Source organism: Melanostigma gelatinosum, assembly GCF_949748355.1.
Source record: "Melanostigma gelatinosum genome assembly, chromosome: 4".
NCBI classification, from domain to species: Eukaryota; Metazoa; Chordata; class Actinopteri; order Perciformes; family Zoarcidae; genus Melanostigma; species Melanostigma gelatinosum.
The window spans coordinates 12968323-12988265 of NC_136637.1; the positions used below are offsets into that span (position 1 = coordinate 12968323).

The 19943-nt window shown below is 42.6% G+C and overlaps 1 protein-coding gene across 1 annotated transcript in view; it reads right to left on the reverse strand.

Annotated features, from left to right (window-relative positions):
• The window catches only part of hmcn1 (hemicentin 1), a gene marked incomplete at its 5' end in the record, with an annotated part of 83924 nt that overhangs the window by 54012 nt on the left and 9969 nt on the right, over window positions 1-19943 (reverse strand). Inside the window, 7 exons of the mRNA XM_079266635.1 lie at window positions 5-268; window positions 399-519; window positions 8004-8110; window positions 9324-9495; window positions 10420-10542; window positions 10649-10807; window positions 12578-12648. Of these exons, the coding sequence (XP_079122761.1) occupies window positions 5-268; window positions 399-519; window positions 8004-8110; window positions 9324-9495; window positions 10420-10542; window positions 10649-10807; window positions 12578-12648 (1017 nt within the window). The remainder of the gene's footprint in view (window positions 1-4; window positions 269-398; window positions 520-8003; window positions 8111-9323; window positions 9496-10419; window positions 10543-10648; window positions 10808-12577; window positions 12649-19943) is intronic.

Sequence of the window (19943 nt, forward strand, 5' to 3'; positions counted from 1 at the left end):
TGACCAGGTATAATGCTTGAGAAGGAAACACTGGAGACTCTCTGGAACGTGTAACTGTCCCGGTCGTATCCCGTCACTCGCAGGAAGAAGGCCTCGTTGGGTGGAACAAACTCTGTGATGTTCCAGAGGCCGAATGGCTCGCGGTCAGGGTAGTAACGGATTGGCAAAGTTTTGATCACTTCGCCCTTGATTGACAGGAGCTGTAGCCTGTCGGCGCGAGCAGGAGGTGAAAGCCCGGTGGTGTTCAGAAGGATGTGTGTGGGAATACCTGGAAAGACGGTATGACATACGGTAAACTTTAATGTCCCAAAGCTAAAGGATAGAAGTGAGCACAACAGGTGAACTAAAGCAAACAGTTGTGGTGGTTTTAACAATTTGGTACGGTTGAACTCACTGACCTTGGACTGGCCTGCTGGAGGTCTTTTTGAAGTCCAGGGTGGGCTTTCTGGAAAACCCGACTCGGAAGTCAATGTTGCTGAGACCTGAGATACGGACTGAGTGTCTTCCTTCACTAGAGGTCTGTATTAAAGAAAGGGGACATATATATTTACAGGTATATATACGTGCAGGACTCGGGTTGTATGCCAGGAACTACTGGTTCGTACAATCTGTGTTTCTGGCGTCCATGATAAGATTCTGTCTTAAAATCCAGTGAAAGATCAGAATTTGTATTCAAAAAGTACAGTTTTGCGGTCACATCTTTATTATTTAAAAACAGTTTTTTGATAAGTGGTAGAGGAATGTTGGTACAAATTGATTTGGTCAAAAATCCCGGTTGACACATTTATATATAACTCAAGAAAACAAAAGATAGAAGAGTTTTCTCATCAAAGGCAGAACTGAGTGGTCTAAATGACAGACACAGCACTGGGACTGTTGTGTAAAAGCCTTTTGTACTTCAACCATCGCTGCATGTAGAGACAAGCCACTCTAAGTCTTGTCTGACTGTCGAATGCCAAACACCCGAGCATATAAAACATCATCAATTCAGAGATGACCCATTCAGTCTGACATTCATACTTTAATTAAACAAACACGACCACTATAATCACAGAGTGCATCATGTGGGGATCATCGCTTGGAAGTCCTTTGACGCACTGAAGAAATGGAGACAGAGTAATTACAATGAAATATAGGTTGGTGAGTGGTGGAAACTCCTCATCTGTGGTAAAACACCTTGGAGGTGTCACAGACATTGACTCACAATGCAGAGTGAGGTATGCATACCTACACTGTCATTTGCAATTGCCTAAAATGAAAGAGAATGTGTGGATTAATTGACTTAAATTCCCTGTGAAATGAAAGCCACCACAACAGCGTAAAGCGGTGCACTTAGGCAGGCACAGACCAAGCTAGAGATGACATCGCTCAAACAATGAGGTAATACCAGGACAAAGGGGAGCCGACAAAGCCTTAAATGCTAATGTCTGCCATCATGAAAAACAATACATGTCGTGGTCATCAAACCTGCTCTAATGGCTGCAATGGAATTACCCTGGGTCATTCGTTGGTTGTAAATGAGGCCATAATTAAGGGAGAGATCCCTGAAAGGTCACGCTCAAGACAAGAAGGGTCCCTGTCATTAAAGCTACTCATTTCCCAATTTCACACCCAACCGCACAGATTGACCAGTCTCAAATACACCATCACACAGTTCAGTCAGCACGTGTATGGCCGGGGTCAGATAAGTGATCGCGATTTTTACACTTTGACACTTTCTGATGTGTTTCCTTAGAAGACATGCAAAGAGAAAACTGTTGAAGTTGTCACTGTGCGTAGACACACTATTATGAATCATAGTGAAGTGATGTGATTTGAGATTCTTTAAAGGTTACGTTACATTTATCTAATGTGTTTTATGTAGCATGATAACGAAGTGCTTTTCACTTGATCTGTCACTGGCAACAGCAGTGCCTGCTTGATATACATTTCACTCTCAATTACACAGATGTATTCCCAGGGCTTTAAGGATTTAGCTCTAATGTGTTACATTTTCACAATATGGGTGGAAAATATAGCATAGCAATCTACAATCTAAGTGAAGCATTAAGACCTAATTAATAAAACATTATCTGAATCAGCAAGCCGCAGGAGGGAACAGGGTGGAGTTAACTTGAATATGTTTTGTAAAGTCTTTACATTGATTCATTGTCCAATTACATTTTTGCCCACCTCATTATTTATTCAGGGCGGCGCTTGCTAAACAGCCATGCTATTTTTTTCCAGCACCGCCCTGATTCATGGCTGCATACATTCACACCTGGGTGGTGCCGGTACAATTTGGAGCTCTAGTGCTGGAGACCTTTGCAATGCCAGCTGTTTATTAAGAGATGAAAGAGTCGTGAGCAAGTAAGTCAGCAGAAAAAAAGTGAAATATCAATGGTTTTGATGTAACAAAACCATGTAGAACCTTTTAGTCTCAGAAGGAAAACAGATAAACAAACACAAGTAAGTCGATACTTATATCGATATAGTTGTCTTCCATCTCTCGCCCCTTTTTCTCAGCTTCTACATGACTGTAAAAGGTATCTATGTAGCTATTCACAGTCTGCTGAAAAAATATAATGTATAATGGCAGAAATGTGATCAGGTATTTAACTAAAAGAAGGAAGATGCCATTTCATTTGAAATCAGTGGCAGTAACATGTCTACAAATGATTGAACTAAGTTCATTCATTCTACATATAGGTGATTTGATTAAACTAAACACATTTCATTGTAGGGTTATTTGGCTGTATGTCTTGTGTTTGGCAGTTGTTTCAGGTTTAATAATAGATGGTCTCAACATTTATCCACAAATGCACTCTTTCAGAATCATATTGGTGACGGGGATCATCTGATGATGGAAATCACAGAGGCCATGTCCAGACTGAGTGTAAGTGGCTCCATCCAACAGCCACTGATGATTCCACCTGAGGCCCAAAACAAGATGGCTACCCCAAAGAGGAGCCCAAGTCAAGAAAAATACTCCACCTACACCAATGGAGATTCAAACAACGTTTTGTGTTGTGCAAAAGTTTGGACAGCCCCGGCCCTGACAAAAAGAGGACACAAGTGAAGGTAGATCACGGTGTGAGCTTCCACCAGACTTTCCTCTGGCTTCGCCCTGTCCAGGCATAGTTCACTTTCTTGGTCCTTGTTTCAAGACGGGTTAGGTGGGTTGCCGACATCGCCACAGACCCCTGACGCCTTTTACTTGAGCCTATCCCCGCCCGGGCGATGCGGTTGGGGCGCACTGAGGACAGTCTGCCCCGGTCGACAGTCGCGCAGGGGCCCCCGTCCCTCCCCGCAGGGAGAGAGGGCACAGCGAGCACTTAGTCCACGGTCCCGGGACGCAGCGAGGTCCTGGCGGTGAGCGCTGAAAAGCACCTTCGCCCCGAGCCTTTCCAAGCCGACCTAGAGCCGGTCGCGGCGCCACTGAGGATATGCACCCGGCGAGGGCCAGCCAGCGCCGGGGAGAGGTCCCTGTTTACCTCTCAATGGTTTCACGCCCTCTTGAACTCTCTCTTCAAAGTTCTTTTCAACTTTCCCTTAAGGTACTTGTTGACTATCGGTCTCGTGCCGGTATTTAGCCTTAGATGGAGTGTAGGCTCCCACCTACTTTGGGCTGCATTCTCTAACAACCCGACTCCGAGAACACCGGACCCCGGCGCGACAGGGGCCGTCACTGGCATCACACCGTCCACGGGCTGAGCCTCGATCAGAAGGACACCGGGCAAGCGGTCTTCCATACACCACGTTTCCCCAATCCGCCCGGCGGACGGATATTCAGCGCTGGGCTCTTCCCTCTTCGCTGTTTTTTGATGTATTCTGTTGTATTGTTATGAATAAATATCAATTGTTGATATTCCCTCAACTAAAGTGCAGTGTTTGTGAAGTAGATCGGATGAACAGTTCCTTGCTTTATAGTGAGACGATGCTGCTGCTGCCATCCTTTGGAATAACGGCATCAAATTTGTCATGGTCACTCACACATCATATCCAACAACTGTGGTGCAACAGCACAAAGCCTTCCGGAGATGTTTTTTAGGGCCAGCTTTGGTGAAACTGTATTGCATAATCATATTGATCAATAATAGGGAAAGAAACGTGTGCTCTCAAGATATGTGAAGAACACATTTACATGCAGACAGAAATTCCTTGCTTTATAGTGACCTTTATATGGTTTATATGGTCTCATATAAAACAAGTTTCAGCAAGCTTGTTTCTCTTTTAATTGTATTAGTTGAAGATACACACACACACACACACACACACATTTCCATCTATTCACTTCTGTAACAGGTTTGACTAGCAACCAAAGGTCAGAGGTCACCTGTCAAATTTGAAGGTGTAGCTAGAGGCGCTATGAATTGTGTGTGAGGGGAGGTGTGTGATTAGGGGGAAGTAGGAAAATATGGAAACAATATAAAAGAGGGATTTGACAAGTTTCCTTGTTTTTTCCAAACCAGGCTTGGACACAATCACACGCACAAGTAGTTAACACCAGTGCACTTCCAGTTTTTTATTAGTGCAGAATGCCAAAACGTGATGTAATATTGTGGAATTGGTGCATAGCTGTTGGTAACCAGACATGTAGAGCTAGCAACAAGCTCATCACTGTTAATTGTTAGTATATAGTCAATTATTATAGGAGAATTGTAGAATATGAAGGCAATTAATCCACTGTCAAAATCCGCGCAAATGAGATCCATGCGCACGAGTGCAAATCAAACAGCCGCGCACGTATATTACTTTGGCATGATGGAGTCAATTGAAATCAATCTGTGCAACTTGACTCCAGTTTATTTACAAGAGAAACACATTTTTTATTATTGTATTTCAAAACGCTAACATAATTTGTATTTCGTCAGCCTCTACAGTCTGAAAAGTTTACAAAACCTGTCAGACAAATGTAGAACATTTACCTCTGAGTTGTAGTGGAGTAGTGTTTAGTGGCGGATTGAAAACCACCGCTTTACAGTCTGTGTCAGAGTGATATCCGGCCAATCCAAAGACGAGGATTGTAACCAATTAAATATACAATGGTGACTGGATCCGCCCACTTAGTGTCAAAAAGAAAATCTACTCGCGAGCGAGCAGGTTAAAGTTTTGCGCGCTAGGAGACGCCCCTCGCGCTCAAAGCATGGTTTTCTCCTCGCAGGCCGCAATTTTGCTCACGCGAGCAGAGATATTCTGCGCAGAGCGATGTGAAAGCACTCGCCAAGGTAAAATACCCTACACACGGATCTCATTTGCGCTTTTGAGTGATTTTCCTTCATAGTAGAATGCATGTGTGGTTGCAGTGTGTAACGATCTCTCACTGACGGGGAGCCAAAATGGCCACCAGAGGCTGAGGTTGACCGGGGTCTGCGGCTGCCAGCGGCCCGTGACCGCACTGAGAATGAACAGCGAGGGAGGGCAACTAGGGACTGCATTAGGATACAATGGAGAAAGAACGAGCCCTCATGGGTCCTCGTGTTACTACTGCTCACTGACTGCAACAATAGAGGCTTCTGTCGGCGAGGACGAAAGGATTCAGAGCGTTTGGTAAAGTCTTTGTTTTCTATGTAATTGGCCCTTTAAAATGACTGTCCTGCCTCTTTCCCCACATTATTCAAATGATTTGATGCTTTGTTTTGTGTTCAGCAGGATACCTGGCTGCTGTCTACACACTAGACAAAAGAATATAAGAGAGAGGAGCAGAAAAGGCAGACACAAAGAACAAGAGGTGGGCAGGTTACCAGCGTGCTTTTCAAATTACAGCCTTTCCAAACTACTTATCATGGGCAATGAAATGAAATTCACCTTAAATGTACAAGGTCACTGCTGCACAAAGAAGTCTCACCTGGATGACTCATATATTTAAACACATACACACACACACAAACTAACACACAGCCACAAAGCACGAATAGAAGAGCTGTTCACTACCAATGAAGATCTTGTTTTCACATTAGAAACTGAGTGACTGGCATCTGTCTGTGCACACCTGGTATCATTTCCTCTTCGTGAGAAAAATAAAATTACACAATTTATTGCACATTGATTACACTTATTTGCACACTGATTGCACTTAGTGACAGTTGTAGAATATACTGAATTCAGCAGAATGTGAAGTAGGCTGGTGAGGTGTAAAACTATGGGCAAAACAAAAGAAGCGGGCGGTGATACCGGGGTGAGCCCACCTTCTACACTCCACCACAACATCCAATTAAAGGCAGATTAAGATGGATCAAATTCCTTTTCACACACAATCTATGGCCTGGTTCTTACACTGGGGTGTCATGGTCTATTAGCCTGACTGAAACCCGGCATGGCAGAACAGTGAAATCCCCCGAAAGTATTTAGCCACACTTCTTTCGATGTCCTGGGAAACATGGCTGCTGATGAGAGGGAAATATTTTGAGCTTGCAAGCCAGAAAGAGTGGTGTGGGGGGGGGGGGGGGGGGGGGAGGGCTGAGGTTGAAGTGTCCAAGTTGAGAAATGGGGGCAAAAAACTGATTCATTGGGACTAAAGAAAGAGAGTACAGGAGATGCGCCTGGGCTTCTCTGAGGGAGATGATTAGAGGAGTGAATGCGTTGGCAGGGAGATGCATGAGGAAAAGAAGATAAGTGCCAGAGAGCGACTCATGATGTTAGATGACACAGGGAGCAAAATGAGAGGCAAACAGGAGGATGGTACAGCCCACCATATCTGAATAGAAAGCAAATACCCCAATCAAAGACCTCTGATATGGTGTTTAAGCTGATATTAAAGAGAGCACACAGTGATGCAGAACTTTTAATCTTTGGGCATCTTTTAACCCCAACGTTTCCATTTAACCTCCAATAGAAAAAAAAAACAGGGTGTTATAAAGGCAAAAAATCCAATCCAAACAATCAATCTGAACCTGAAAAAAGGTCTGCCAGAGTGTCTTCTAGTCTCTAAAACACAGAAGGAAAAAGACATCTACAGTAAGAAAGGTTGAGCTCCTGTGAGCAGAGAAAGGGCTTCTCACACCGGTGTTTAGAGACAGACCACAGCATGAGATTAACCCGTGGGTTAAGTGCAGACAAAAATGCATTCCTCATTCATGTTACTTTTTTGAGATACATTTACATCCCCAAAATGTAAATGCATGCGATTTAAACTTTAAACTTTTGCCCCATAAATGTCATTACTGCCTACTGAGAGGGAATTCCAAAAGCATGAATTGGCTTGGCAAGAATATCAATAAGAAAGAGATATTGTAATCGTTTTCGTGGAATTTTCCTGCTGTTCAAGCATAAACAGAGCCTAGAAGTGTAGAAGTGCCAGAACAAATCACAGGCAATCTAATCTTTAAGGCATCCTGTTCTCCTCAAAACTGCATGTTTCTTTAAAGGGAAACTCAAGAGATGACACAGTTTTCCATCTAATCTCTTCCCCTGTAAATCAAATGGGCACTAACACATAACACAGTCATGCAGAGATGAGGGAAAGTGTCCCAGAAGGAGTCTAAAGAGAATACAGGGGCCACCGGGGGCCCCTCCAACAAATCACTCAGGTAAAAATGCTTGTCATTTTACAACATCTGGCATTGACGGGTCAAATGTGTGATCTTTTTCTGCATTACCTCATCAGCAGGGTTCCAACACCTTCAACTCTGCAAGGGGCAAACAACAGCAAGTGTGCCCCAAACAAAACATGTCGTGTTGACAGCAGTGTCCTTGAACATATACTTTATCTTCTTCTACCAGGGCTGTCTTCAAAATTATCTCAGTGCTCAAATGTGTCTTTCTGATCATCTTTCTGTTTGCTCGGAGATGCTTCCACCAGACATAAAACGTATTCCTGTATCTCATGATATATTACAGCAGTAACTTAACTTAAGAACCAACTTAAGAACAGCTCCCTCCCGGGGTGTGAGTTGTGACCTCATTTCGAGGGTACACTGCTGAACTATTTGCAGTAAGTCCTTTTAACAGACAGCTTGGCTCTGGGAACCGTTAGGAGAAGCTTGTCATTTTACACACGCTCCCTGAAAGAATGAATTGTTTACCTTGATGGACCACATCCCAGGCTGTGGGTCCTTGATGTTGACAACTTTTGCAGAGTTGGGAATGTGCAGCAGCTCAGTCAGGCCGTCACTCTTCCCCATGAGCTTTCCTGGAGGCCAAACATGAACACTGAGATGTTTATTCACCTGCTCTGCAGCTTTGACTGATACAACTGAATTATTAACACTTCTTGATGCATGGCTTCAAGTTACATATCAAATATTGAACTTCAGTTGTCAACATATATAGATGCAAGATATGGTTTTAGCATTCACAGCATACTGTAGGTGAATGAAACAACAAGTGCTAAATTAGTGGACCCCAGATGATGTTGGAATCTATCCAATTATTTTTTGTTTTTTGCATGTATTCTGTCTCGCTCTGTCTGGTCTGTGTACTGTACTTCTACTTCTACAGTTAGCTTCATCTCCTAAAGGTAAAATGTCGTCCTCTTGTTCAAACTCTTCCTGTATGATTGTGGAACATTAATTCAAAATAGTCTAAAAAGCTTCTCTTTGATTTAGAGAAACATTATCATTGTTTGTATCATTATATATGACAACATACAATTTTACAGTGAATTTTTCTGTATTACAGTATTTTACTGCAATATTGTGCTCCTTGCTTTCACATGCTGAAGATGGCCTTCAATGACTGGACGAACTAAAATTAAAACACTACTTCCTTCATGTGCAAAACACCTATATTCACAGACCTATATGCATATTCATAACATCAATCACAGCGAACATACACTATATCAGTATATATAACCAATCGATGTACAATAAATACACACGTTCCAGAGAGTCTCCAGTGTTTCCTTCTCAAGCATTATACCTGGTCAGTGATGTCACCCATGTTTAGTTGTGTGGATTTATATATAGGTGAGCAACAAATCTAAGGAAGACCCAACATGAAGTGGCTCACTAAGATGTCGCGCCACCACGACCAGATACAACGACGTCCACGCTGCTTGTCACAGACTCCTTAAGTCGAACAGATATTTATTCCCTCTTCTGGTGTTTCCACAGTACGATGTGGTGGAGAGAGCTGTTTTACAAATCTCCCATAGATGTTAAGATGGGTTGCGATCTGGAGACTGTGATGAAGAGAACCAATTATTTAAATCATTTTCATGCTCATCAAAGCATTCAATGAGCCCTCTTATCCTGTATTGACGTTTTTATCTTTCTATCTTATTTTTATTTCCTTGTCACCGATCTGTATACACATATATATGACGGTAACTACATCAATCTCTGATGATGTTTTGGAATCCCACTGACAAACTATTTAAGTATTGTAACACTTTATCATACCCTGGGGGTTCGTTATCTCAATGTTAGGAGCTGGGCCGCTGAGGGCCACAGTGACTTCCTTGAGGCTCGGGTCAAAGGGTATCTGCCAAGTGTTGCTGGCCCCACTGAAGTGATCCGTGGACAGCAGGTGGACCTTGGATGACTGCACCGCCTCCTCCACCCATTTCAGAACCTACAGCGAAGGGAACGAAGTGTGAAGAACGCAGGATTAACAAATCTTTCACAGAGATTATATCATCTACTATGGTGTACTCTATTTTAAAACCACAATGTTTAAAAGATGAAAATAACAATAATAAACAAAGAGCAAAATTATACAGCACAATCAAAGCCTCAGGGTAAAGCTGGGCGTACAAAAAAACCAGATTGATTTGACTCAAATATACTGAATGCTTTAAAAAAATTTCAATTTCTTGATTTATTTCCTGACTCAAATAAACACTGCAAACAAACCAAACCAAGGGCCAGGATATTTGAAACTACTGTTTCTCAAAATGTCATTTCTAATTGACTTCCTCGCTGTGGCAAAAGCTGTAAAAGTAGTGTTGCATTTGATCCTGCAAATCTTTTAAGTAAAAAACGACACTGCTGATGAGCAAATGTAACAGAAAGACACAGCGAGAGAGACGGAGAGAGATCAATAAAATATAACAATATTAAGTAGTATTTTGAAAAAGACGGACAAATAGTGAAGGACTCTCATGCAGTCTTATAGAAAATTGTTCAAGATCGCAAATCCTTTCCTCCACTAACAAGGACTCTTATCTTACAGTAATAAGACAGCAAAGCTATTCAAACTTCAGGCTTTGACTCACTGCCCAGTCCATGACTGCTGATTTGTGTTTCTTCTTGGAAAGGTTAAAAAGAGCGACGGTATGCATCAATCAATTAAATGTTTCCAGCACATTTGATCTGGAGTCCAGACTTGAACATGGACACAGCAAAATGCATAAGGAGGGCTGTAAAACCTTCTACTGCCATTTCATTTACACAGCTTAAGGGCTGAACCCAGGCCAAGCTAAAATGATGTGAATACTGTGACCAAAGCACGTTCTTCTTGAGCAGGAGCGCAGTTTCCATTCAGGGATACTCTTACCTCATTGACCTGTTTCTTGTCTAGATGGAAGACCTGCCCTGAGCTGGTGGAGGCGATCTCCTCGTAAACCTTGTAGCCGATGTGACTCCTATCATCACAGTCTCCCGTCAGCACAAACACCACCTACACACACACACACACACACACACATATAGAAACATGTGACCTCTTTATCGCTAAACCTATATATATATATATGATATACTTTATACTGCAGCAATATCCAAACCTGTGACTGTTTCTGCTGAATGAGCTGCAGAACTTCATGGGCCAGCTTGAAATCTTTGGAACGGGCGTCTGTGAAAACGTAAATAAAGGATCCCGGCAAGGAGATCTCCAAGGCGATCTTAATGGCGCCAATGCTCATCTCCGGACAGTCCCCGCCTCCCTGAGACAGAGAAGGTAATATGTAATTATCAAGACAGTGTTCAAATAAAATTGTATTTGAGTGAATGCTTGGTATTTTAGCAGCGTCATTGAAACTCCATGATGACAGACTTTCCAAGCAGCAATACATCAACAGCACCAACATTGTGTCTCTAAAAAGACTGAGTGTCTGGTGGTATCCTTCTATTATATCCACCGCTACTATTACTATCGTTATAAGTCCTATTTATGTTATCATTAGAGCTGTTGTGCTATTGCTGTTGTTGATGTGCATCTCTGTATCTCTCTCTCAAACGGTAGATGGCCTCCCATCTAGAGCCTGGTTCTGCCCAAGGTTTCTACTCGTTCTACCGGTACCCAAGTTTTTCATTGCCATTGTCGCCCAAGTGCCAAGAATGTTGGGTCTCTATCAATGATAGAGTACAGTCTATATGAATTATAATTATAATCTGATGATGTATAAATACATTTATTGAATTGGAAGAAACACCACATCTATGAACTTTGTAGCTTTTAAAGATATATCGCTAAAAATAGTCAACGGTGTGTAAAAACGACCTTGTCAAACCATTACTGACAGCCGCAACCAACACGGTTAAAATAAAATGTGTGATTGTATGTGTGACTGTGAGTGTGAATGTTCTATTCTGTCTGTCTGGTGGGGTCAAAGACTAAAATGTCGTCTGCAGCATTCCAACTGACATTTCGGTCTGTCTGAGGGGTTCAACAGCTAATATGCATCACCCCAAGAGTAACATCTGGAATGGAGTGACCCATGATTGTTGGCTAAGGGGGGGGGGGGGGTGAAGAGACAGGAATCCTCTGTCTCTCCCTAACCCCAACATCCCCCCCTCCCCCCGCCACATTCCCCATTTGTCCCCAACACTACACCTGATAACGTCGCTGTGCACTTTTGTTCTTGTGCCTTAGTGTTGTCTAACATCTTCACCGTTAAACATTTCAATTTCACGAAAAAAAAAATTAAATTCCAAAGAGTATCTTTTCCATGCACTCTGGCCAAAAAGCTCTTCAGGGGCGGTGCAGGTGAAGAGGTGAGGGGAGGATAAAAGGGACTGAGGAATGGAGCAGTGAGTGAGAGGAAACTGGATCTCTTCCATTCTACACACAACACGCTCGAACACCAGATTAACTGAGGCACGTGCCAAGGATGCAGAGACACTTGCCAAAATCTTTTTCTTCAAAGGACAGCCCTCTGAATATGCTTCTTCTCTCTGTCCGTGTCTGTCCGTCTCTCTGTCACACATAGCTATGAAGAGTACCAGCTTTGCAGTTTTGGGGAATTTGTTCAAGTAGTACACAGCAAGGTTTCTGCTCAACTTCTTTTCTTTCTCCAAGTGATTACACAAAAATGTAAACTTGGCAGAACTCTGTTTAGCTGTCTAGCCATTCTCTGTTTTTGTTCATACATTTGTTTGTAATGGTGCAGGAAGGCAAATAAACATGGGATGAAGAAGTTATTTTTGTTTAATTTGCAACAGTATAAGGCCAACATATGACCAAAGCCATATCCTGAAGGATGAAAACCCACTAAAACTGGTTACAGTAATTGTAAAGTGAAGAAAAATAAATCATTGTTTTAAACTTCTTTTATCATCCGATGTAGACTGACCAATCAGGCTTGGTCTTAATCAGCTGACCACAGTCTACTGCTTTTATCTAGGCCGGATGACCCGATGCTGCTGCTGCTGCTGCTGCTGCTGCTGCTGCTGCTGCCGCTCCTTGGTTTGATGAATGAGAACTCTGAACCCACCTGAACGTACAGCTCTCTCAGCTCATGCTGGAACTTCTTGGGGTCTGTTGTGATTGTTACGGGTCCGATCTCTGCAAAGGGATGGAAAGAAGAGATGCTCTGTGATTAATAGGGCCACGGGCTGAAGTCTGCATCGGATGAATAACTGAAGCATTTTTTGCTTCCCAAATTCTTGTCCTTAGCCAAATATTGCTTTTGGCAGATGTGTACGGATGTCCAGATTAAAATGTCACAATATGAAACGGCAGCAAGGAAAGGAGATATTTTTAACTAACAGAAAAAGAAAGAGGGGAATGTGAGGAAGACACTTCGAGACTGACGGATGAGACGATAAAGAAAAAAACACAAGAGCAATGACAAGCAAGGCTGGAAATATAGTATTAAAATGTTTCTAAAGACAGATCTAATGATGAGGAACATTTGAAGTTCTGTACTGGTAACACATGTGAGTTCTGAAAACAGAGCAGACAAAGATGCTAATTAATTAATCGACTAATTGCAACAATCCTCCCTGATATTCCTTTTGTTATTGGTCATTGGTCATTGGTCATTCAGTTCTTGTAATATTATTATTGTGTCAATGTCTGCTTAGGATTTGGCCAAAGTGGGGCCTCTTCCACTGTACCATGAAAGCAGAGCACTACCTTGAGATAAGGACAACATGGCCTGCGCTCTGTACCTCTGCCAGTTTTGCTCGTCAATGCTGTTTCTAGCTTACTTTGTTCTGTCCATTAATGAGCTGCTAAGCCTCTTCTTGAGTCAAACTGTGTGACTTCAGCCACTGCAGCTGTGCTGTGGAATGAGCCTGATGAGGGGCTGCAAAAAGCACACACACGTAGGCACACACACACACACACTGCAGTTTTGCACATGCAAGCACATTGGAAAACAAGGTTTCCCTTGTTGAAGAGAGGGCAATTACAAAGGAACCCTGACTTTTGAAAAAGGATACAGTTTGAACTGTTTTACAACAGTCTTAAATTGTGTCTTGAGGCCAGGGCCCAAATTGAGTGGAGTGCTGAGACTCTTTAGACATAATTATCATTGAGAACCTTCTATTCTCCCTCTGTCTCAAGCGATTTTTTAAAAAGCAAAACATTTAAGGTTCTTGAGTTTGCGATGACGAATCGTGAGCGTTTCCTTTTCCTTGCAACCAGCATCACCTTTCATTTCTTCTTGAAAGCACTCCACATGCCATTTCAATTTATAATAACATACGCGAAGAAGCGAAAAAAGGCTTTTTCCAAATGACCCAGATTTTGGCATCCTCGTAAATCCTCATGGTGGAGAGTGAAGGAACATTTGCTGCGATCAGAGACGCTTTTTAAAACTAACATGGAAATGTGTCTGGCTGCTCTGAACGGAACATGGATCTTGAGCCAAACGTTTCAGAGATGGAAAAGATGACATCTCTCTCCCGATGGGAGAAGTTCCCATGACTGTTGTTAAGTATTCTTCAGACTGTTTTGGTTGTGGTGATCCGAACCACAGCCGCCGTCTTTGCACCTGGACTGTGGAAAACCACAGCGAATAATGACATATGATAATGACATTTCAACAGTGCGAGACGACATGAACCTAACTCTCCAAACTCTGCTTGTGTGACAATCTTTGACTTTGACGTATCAAGACATCGTCAGTATTTTCTCTTTCTTAATTACATTTAAGTCGAACAGTTAAAAACATCCATCCCTGGGAGCTTCCCTGGTCCAGCAGTCCAGTGAAACTGTCGGGGGGTGAAGTGCCTTGCCAAAGAGCACCTCGTGAATAAAGAGAAGGGAAATCATTACAGGTTCCTTTCAACACATTTTCCCTGCAGGTCTGGAGCATCAAACCCATGGTTTCAACATATCAGGGACCTTTTTAGGCAAATAAAATCATGTTTGAGGACGTAGGACAGCATCGATGACTACACAAATAAGGGAAATCGTCATGCTATGTTCTGGCTTCCACAATAGGAAATAGTTGTAATGCTTTCTCTGTGATGACAACAAGGAACACATAAGTGGCATGAACATGGCCAAGAGAATGAAGTCAGAGGGAAAGAATGCTCTAAAGTCTGACAAGAACGAACAACAAAAGAGAAAGACGACCTGCATCTCATCCTGTTCTTCATCTGTTGTGTAAATTGTTGAAGTCCTCAATGATCAAAACAAATGAACCCACCTTTATAGTCTTACAGCATTCATCCGTACTGCCAGCTGAAAAAGCATGGATCTGCAAAGCATCTGCGAGCTTAAACACTCACAGAACGTCTAATGGGATGGAACAAACTGGGGAACTTCCCAATGGCAAACTTAGTTTCACCTCCACTGACATTCGGCATCAAAGTAATTAGCTGGGAATCATTGTGGAGTGAGTTTCTCTTTTCTAACTTCAGCAGCGAGGAACTCCAAGAGCAATGCATCGAAAGGTCACAGCCGTTAAAGTCTTTCAACCGAATAAATTCTGAATTCTGGCAGCGGACAGGAGAGCTGCATAAGCTGCCACAGCACATGACAGATAACGGAACGAGGTAATGAACTAACATTTCTTCAAAGTTGTGACCGTGACACGATGCGACACTTTGGGAAAGTTCTGCTCTTTAAATACTTTGTGCTTCCAAGATCCTTCTGCCACAGTGGGGAGAGTTTGTACAGCAGCGGCAGTGATCACATTGACCGTTGTTCTTTTTTTATTCCTGCAGGCAAAGAACAGAATGTTCCGAACTCACAGTTTCTCTTTTTCAAACGGATTTAATGAGCTATGTATGCTAAATGAATGGTCAGGTAAAGAAGATTCTATGTCTCCCCGTCCAACAGAATCAGACAGCTTCCACAACATGTCGCTGTTACAGCACTTAGCAGCAACTGAGGCCGTAAAGACACATTGCTTTTTCTGTCATTCTGCTGACTCAGGGTAAAATCTGCCATCTGTCATCCCGACCGTCAGCTATGAGGCATAATTCACTTAATCAGCCCCACTGAGAAAACACATGTGAAACAGCACACGGTGCTAATAGTGTGCCTCAGTGAGGGAAAAGACTTTACATACAAAGGCGTAGACATGTCTGCAGACACATATGTGAGGTCAGGCACGCAAGTCCCCAAACACACTGGACAAATAAATGAACACACAAACACAAACAAATATGCTGTGGATAAAAAGTCAACAGCATAGTGCTCTGTAATTACCTCTGTATAAGCAGCCATCACTCTTCGGGCACACACATGTTATGTCTCTCTTGGGAAGAGACCACGGAAACTAAATAGGTGTGAGTACACTGCGTGCAAACAACAATGCGCAGTACTACTGAACTGTTAACATTCTTTCTTTGGTAATTGTTTACTCTCTTTTAATTCCATTTATTAAACTATTAACTTTATTTAAGTTACTGGAGTATATATTTGTTCTTAATGTCTGTTCCCCGCAAAATTAGAAAAAATTCTAAGCACGCAGCAAGTTCACCAAAACCTCCTTCAGCTCAGCCTCTGGCAGCGACCACAGCGTTGCACACAGACCCAGATCCGGCTTTGCTGCCGCCTTAGGCCTGCAGTCGGAAGGTGGAGAGCGCCGTACCTGGAAGCGACAGCTCTTCCTCCGGGCCAGGGGCAGAGCTTTGCCTCGCTGGTGGTCAGAAACTCCAGCGCTTTTGTCCGCAGGGACCGCCGAAATAAACACAAAACGAAAGTTCCTCGTAACTTTTACTGGAAATAATTTTATAACTTTCTGTTCCATTGTTTCCTTTTTAATTCCTCTTCCCTTTTGCATGAGGTATATAAATCCCTAATTGCATTTGGTTAAAACATCCAGCTTTACTCAGACACAATGGTGAAATCAGCCCAAAAGAATTTCCCGAACAGGAAATCGCAACCTTGTGAAAAATTAGATCATGCTTTTTAACCAAGTTCATATGTATTGCCTATTCATAAAGGAAAAGCACAGCGGAGAGTAAGTGGTTATTGTCCCTCTCACGGGATAACCTCATTTATTTCTGGTGGTCTCTTACCCTGCCTGACTGCACCAGCTGCCATCTAATTATTGAGCTTCAGCCCGGAGCGACAGCGCTGACGACAGGCTTGATTTCAAACCACCACAAACTGAACTTGTGATGGAAACTTCTTCCCACGACCAACTGAGAACGCGGGACCACCAGGCAGCTCAACTCTCGCTGCCTCCCTTGTTTCGCTTCATTCGACCCAATTGGATCTGTCTCGGGATGATGTGCCACAAAACCACAGATCTCTAATAGTGGCACTCATGAGTTCAAATGACCACACGCACACACACACACACAGCCTTTCACACATAAACATAGAGGGAAACCGGTGCACAAAAACACACAGCATGTAATCCCTCCCAGATGCACAGCCGGATGAGGAGTGTGTTCCAGAGACAGGTGACAGCTCTGAAACCTCCACCATCCTCCATCTGACTTGATAACTGGAGACCAGAGAAGAGGATGCAGTCCGAGGGGAAGTCTTAATTGAGTGCGTGCCACGTGTGTGTAAATGTATGATTGTCATTTATGCAGATGTGTGGTTCTGTGGTGTGGCCATTTGTGCAACAACGGAGACACGGCAACCTTGCAGCAAATGGAAATCTCCTGCCTGGGTTTGTATATGTTTACGTGTGTATATACTTCCATATCAATCTGCGAGTGTATTAAAGTAATGAGACAATGACATTATGAAAAAATAAATGCTGCTGTATTAACAATAGTAAATGTCTCATAATGTTCTGCCTCCTATCTTTCCTGTCACTGTCCACTTTCCAGGTAAGAAGAAATAAGTAATTGTATTTTCAATCAATATGTTCAATCTTCGTCATATTATGTCTGAATGCAACAAGAGAAAGATTTTGCCGTATGCTGAATCATATTTGTGATTTTGCGGCTGTGTAAATAAAACTGACTTGGTCCGCATGGGTGGAGATGAGACGTGTGTGCTCCTCTGTGGTATTCAAAGGAAGGCACCACAAGGAGAAATGAGTTTTAATTTTCGGAGACCCTGGGGTTGACTTTAGACCTTTACAGATCGTCTACGATGCTCTTGAACTCTGCGAATAGGCAGAATAATCTCTACATGAATCCACCTGGAGCACATTAGTTTACCTCTCTATACTGTTTCAGAATGTACTTTTACTTTTCTGAACTATTAAGTATTTTTATTTATATCATTTAGGATTTTTATTTTGTATTTTTGACAGCTATTGAAGATAAGTTGCTGTTTCAGTTCACTGTACTTTACAGAAAACACACTGAGGGTTCTGTTTTGGAATTTACAAAGTCCTCAATTCGGTTGCTTTTGTCTGACATGATCTGTTGCCAGTGACATTGACTCAGACGTCTAAAAGCATGCCGCGTAAAAGAGTTCGGGTCTGATTTATGATTATTCTTGTCAGAGGTGTGTTAATAATTCTCGGCTCAGCACCGTGCACTTCCTTCATATCAGGCACTAATTTATGTTCTTTTTTCTTTGGTTTCTGGGCGGGGTGACACCTTTACATCACTAAAACAACATCTCACAAAACTGACCCCCACCACTGATAGGTTGTGTTGTCCCTTACCCATAATGCATCACAGCGAATAGGTCAGACAGATGCTCATTTTATTGCCTTGACAACAAATTAGGGACGAGTGGGAGGGCTGGAGAAGAGGATGAAAAGGACAAAGCTGTGGCTTAAGGAGGCTTCAGGTTGTGTTCAGCCTCGAGATGCCTCTCAGTGAAAAGGCAAAACAACTGACACGGGCTGCAAACACACATTAGAACCTAGTGGCGTATCTACATATGGTCTCCATCGTAGAAACACAGGCCAAAGCCCAGAGGCTGACACTGACTTTAAATTAAATGTGGCCTTTTAACTGTATTACTTTGCCTCACAAATTAAGTAGAAGGCTTTTAAATGAATGGCAACAAACTCACAACCACAAAACTGTAAAAGCTCATGAAGTATTTTTATGAGTGATGCTATAATTCCAGAGTGCTGAAAAGTGACTGGGTGGTGTTTTCTGTTTTGTGTGCCTCTTTTGTTTTACTGAGGAAATTCTAATTGTGCGTGCGGAGCAGAAGAGCACTGCCGACCACACACAGATGCACACTCAGTGACTTCCAACCAGTGTGCCACACGAGTGCATGCAGACCTGCCCAGGTGTGTTGTTAAAATTAAAACATTAAATTATGAATGGTCCTTTGAAAAGGGAGATTATTGTTGAGTTTTGTTAGCCAGTTTTCCGTGAGCTCATCAGTTTGACACAGAATACCTGGTTCATTAAAACAAGCTTGGGTTTCAGGCAGAATTATCCTGTATTTGTAGGGCATGAACAAAGATTGACATGTGTACCTTAATCCGTGTCGTTTAAGGGCTGTATGTTGTGCCCAGGTGTGCTATGGCGTAGACAACATTTTAAAACACTGTTCTGGGGTGGTATTCATGATACATGAGATTCCCCCAATGCCCCTCTGAGGCAGGGGGCAGAGGGTACTGACAGCCTGTGATTCAGATTCCCAAAACACTTGTCTGCTTCAGACATTTGCCACAATTAAAAACCACACAGGCCTGCATGTCAGTCAACCGTCTATTGCCTAGTTGTTTCATCTCTAGTCTACTCTATCCCTTGTGTCTATCTTTACATCCTGTGCTCTAGTGCAGACACATGTCCTAGTTGTGCAGCCTTTCAGTAAATGCTTCTCAAGTTTGTCTGGAGGAGAAAAATAAGAGGACAAGAAGAAGAGGAAAGGGAAAAGAATATACCTGCTAAAACCGTGAGAAGGCTAAATGCACCAAGCACAACACACGACACACTGGTACAATGTTTTCTTGCACACCCAGAGAGCAGTTTTGACTCACTGAGAACACTGTCAGCAAGCTAAAACTGACCAGTCTTCTTTCACAGCGACCCATGAGATCATCGAGTACATACTGTCACTGAAAATGTCCCGCTCATACATGGCTGTAAACCTAAAGTCCTGGGATTAATAGGATCATTAAACTTGTACAAGGTTGTCATGGCCTCCTTGGTATTTTTCAGTGTAATAAAGCTGGCCCAGACAGAATTTAACTAACGTAACAATAATTAGTGAGTGTGTTATCAAACACTTTCTTATTCCCCTATACAGCAGACGCGGAACAATATTCGTATTTATTCGGAGTCGTGTCTCTCACAGTGACGTATAGTATAAGTCCAACATTCACACTCCTTTGACCTCTTTTATGGTCTTGACTAACTGCTGAGGGGAAATATCCAGCTCTTTAGAGCTAAATGCTTCATTATGTTCAGCAGCTAGCCCGTAACCTGTCTGCTCTGTAGAGCTGGGAAGTACAGTGACTTTATCTGTTGATCAAAACAGTAAAAACAAAACAAAAAGATCACATTAAAAAGTTCAAG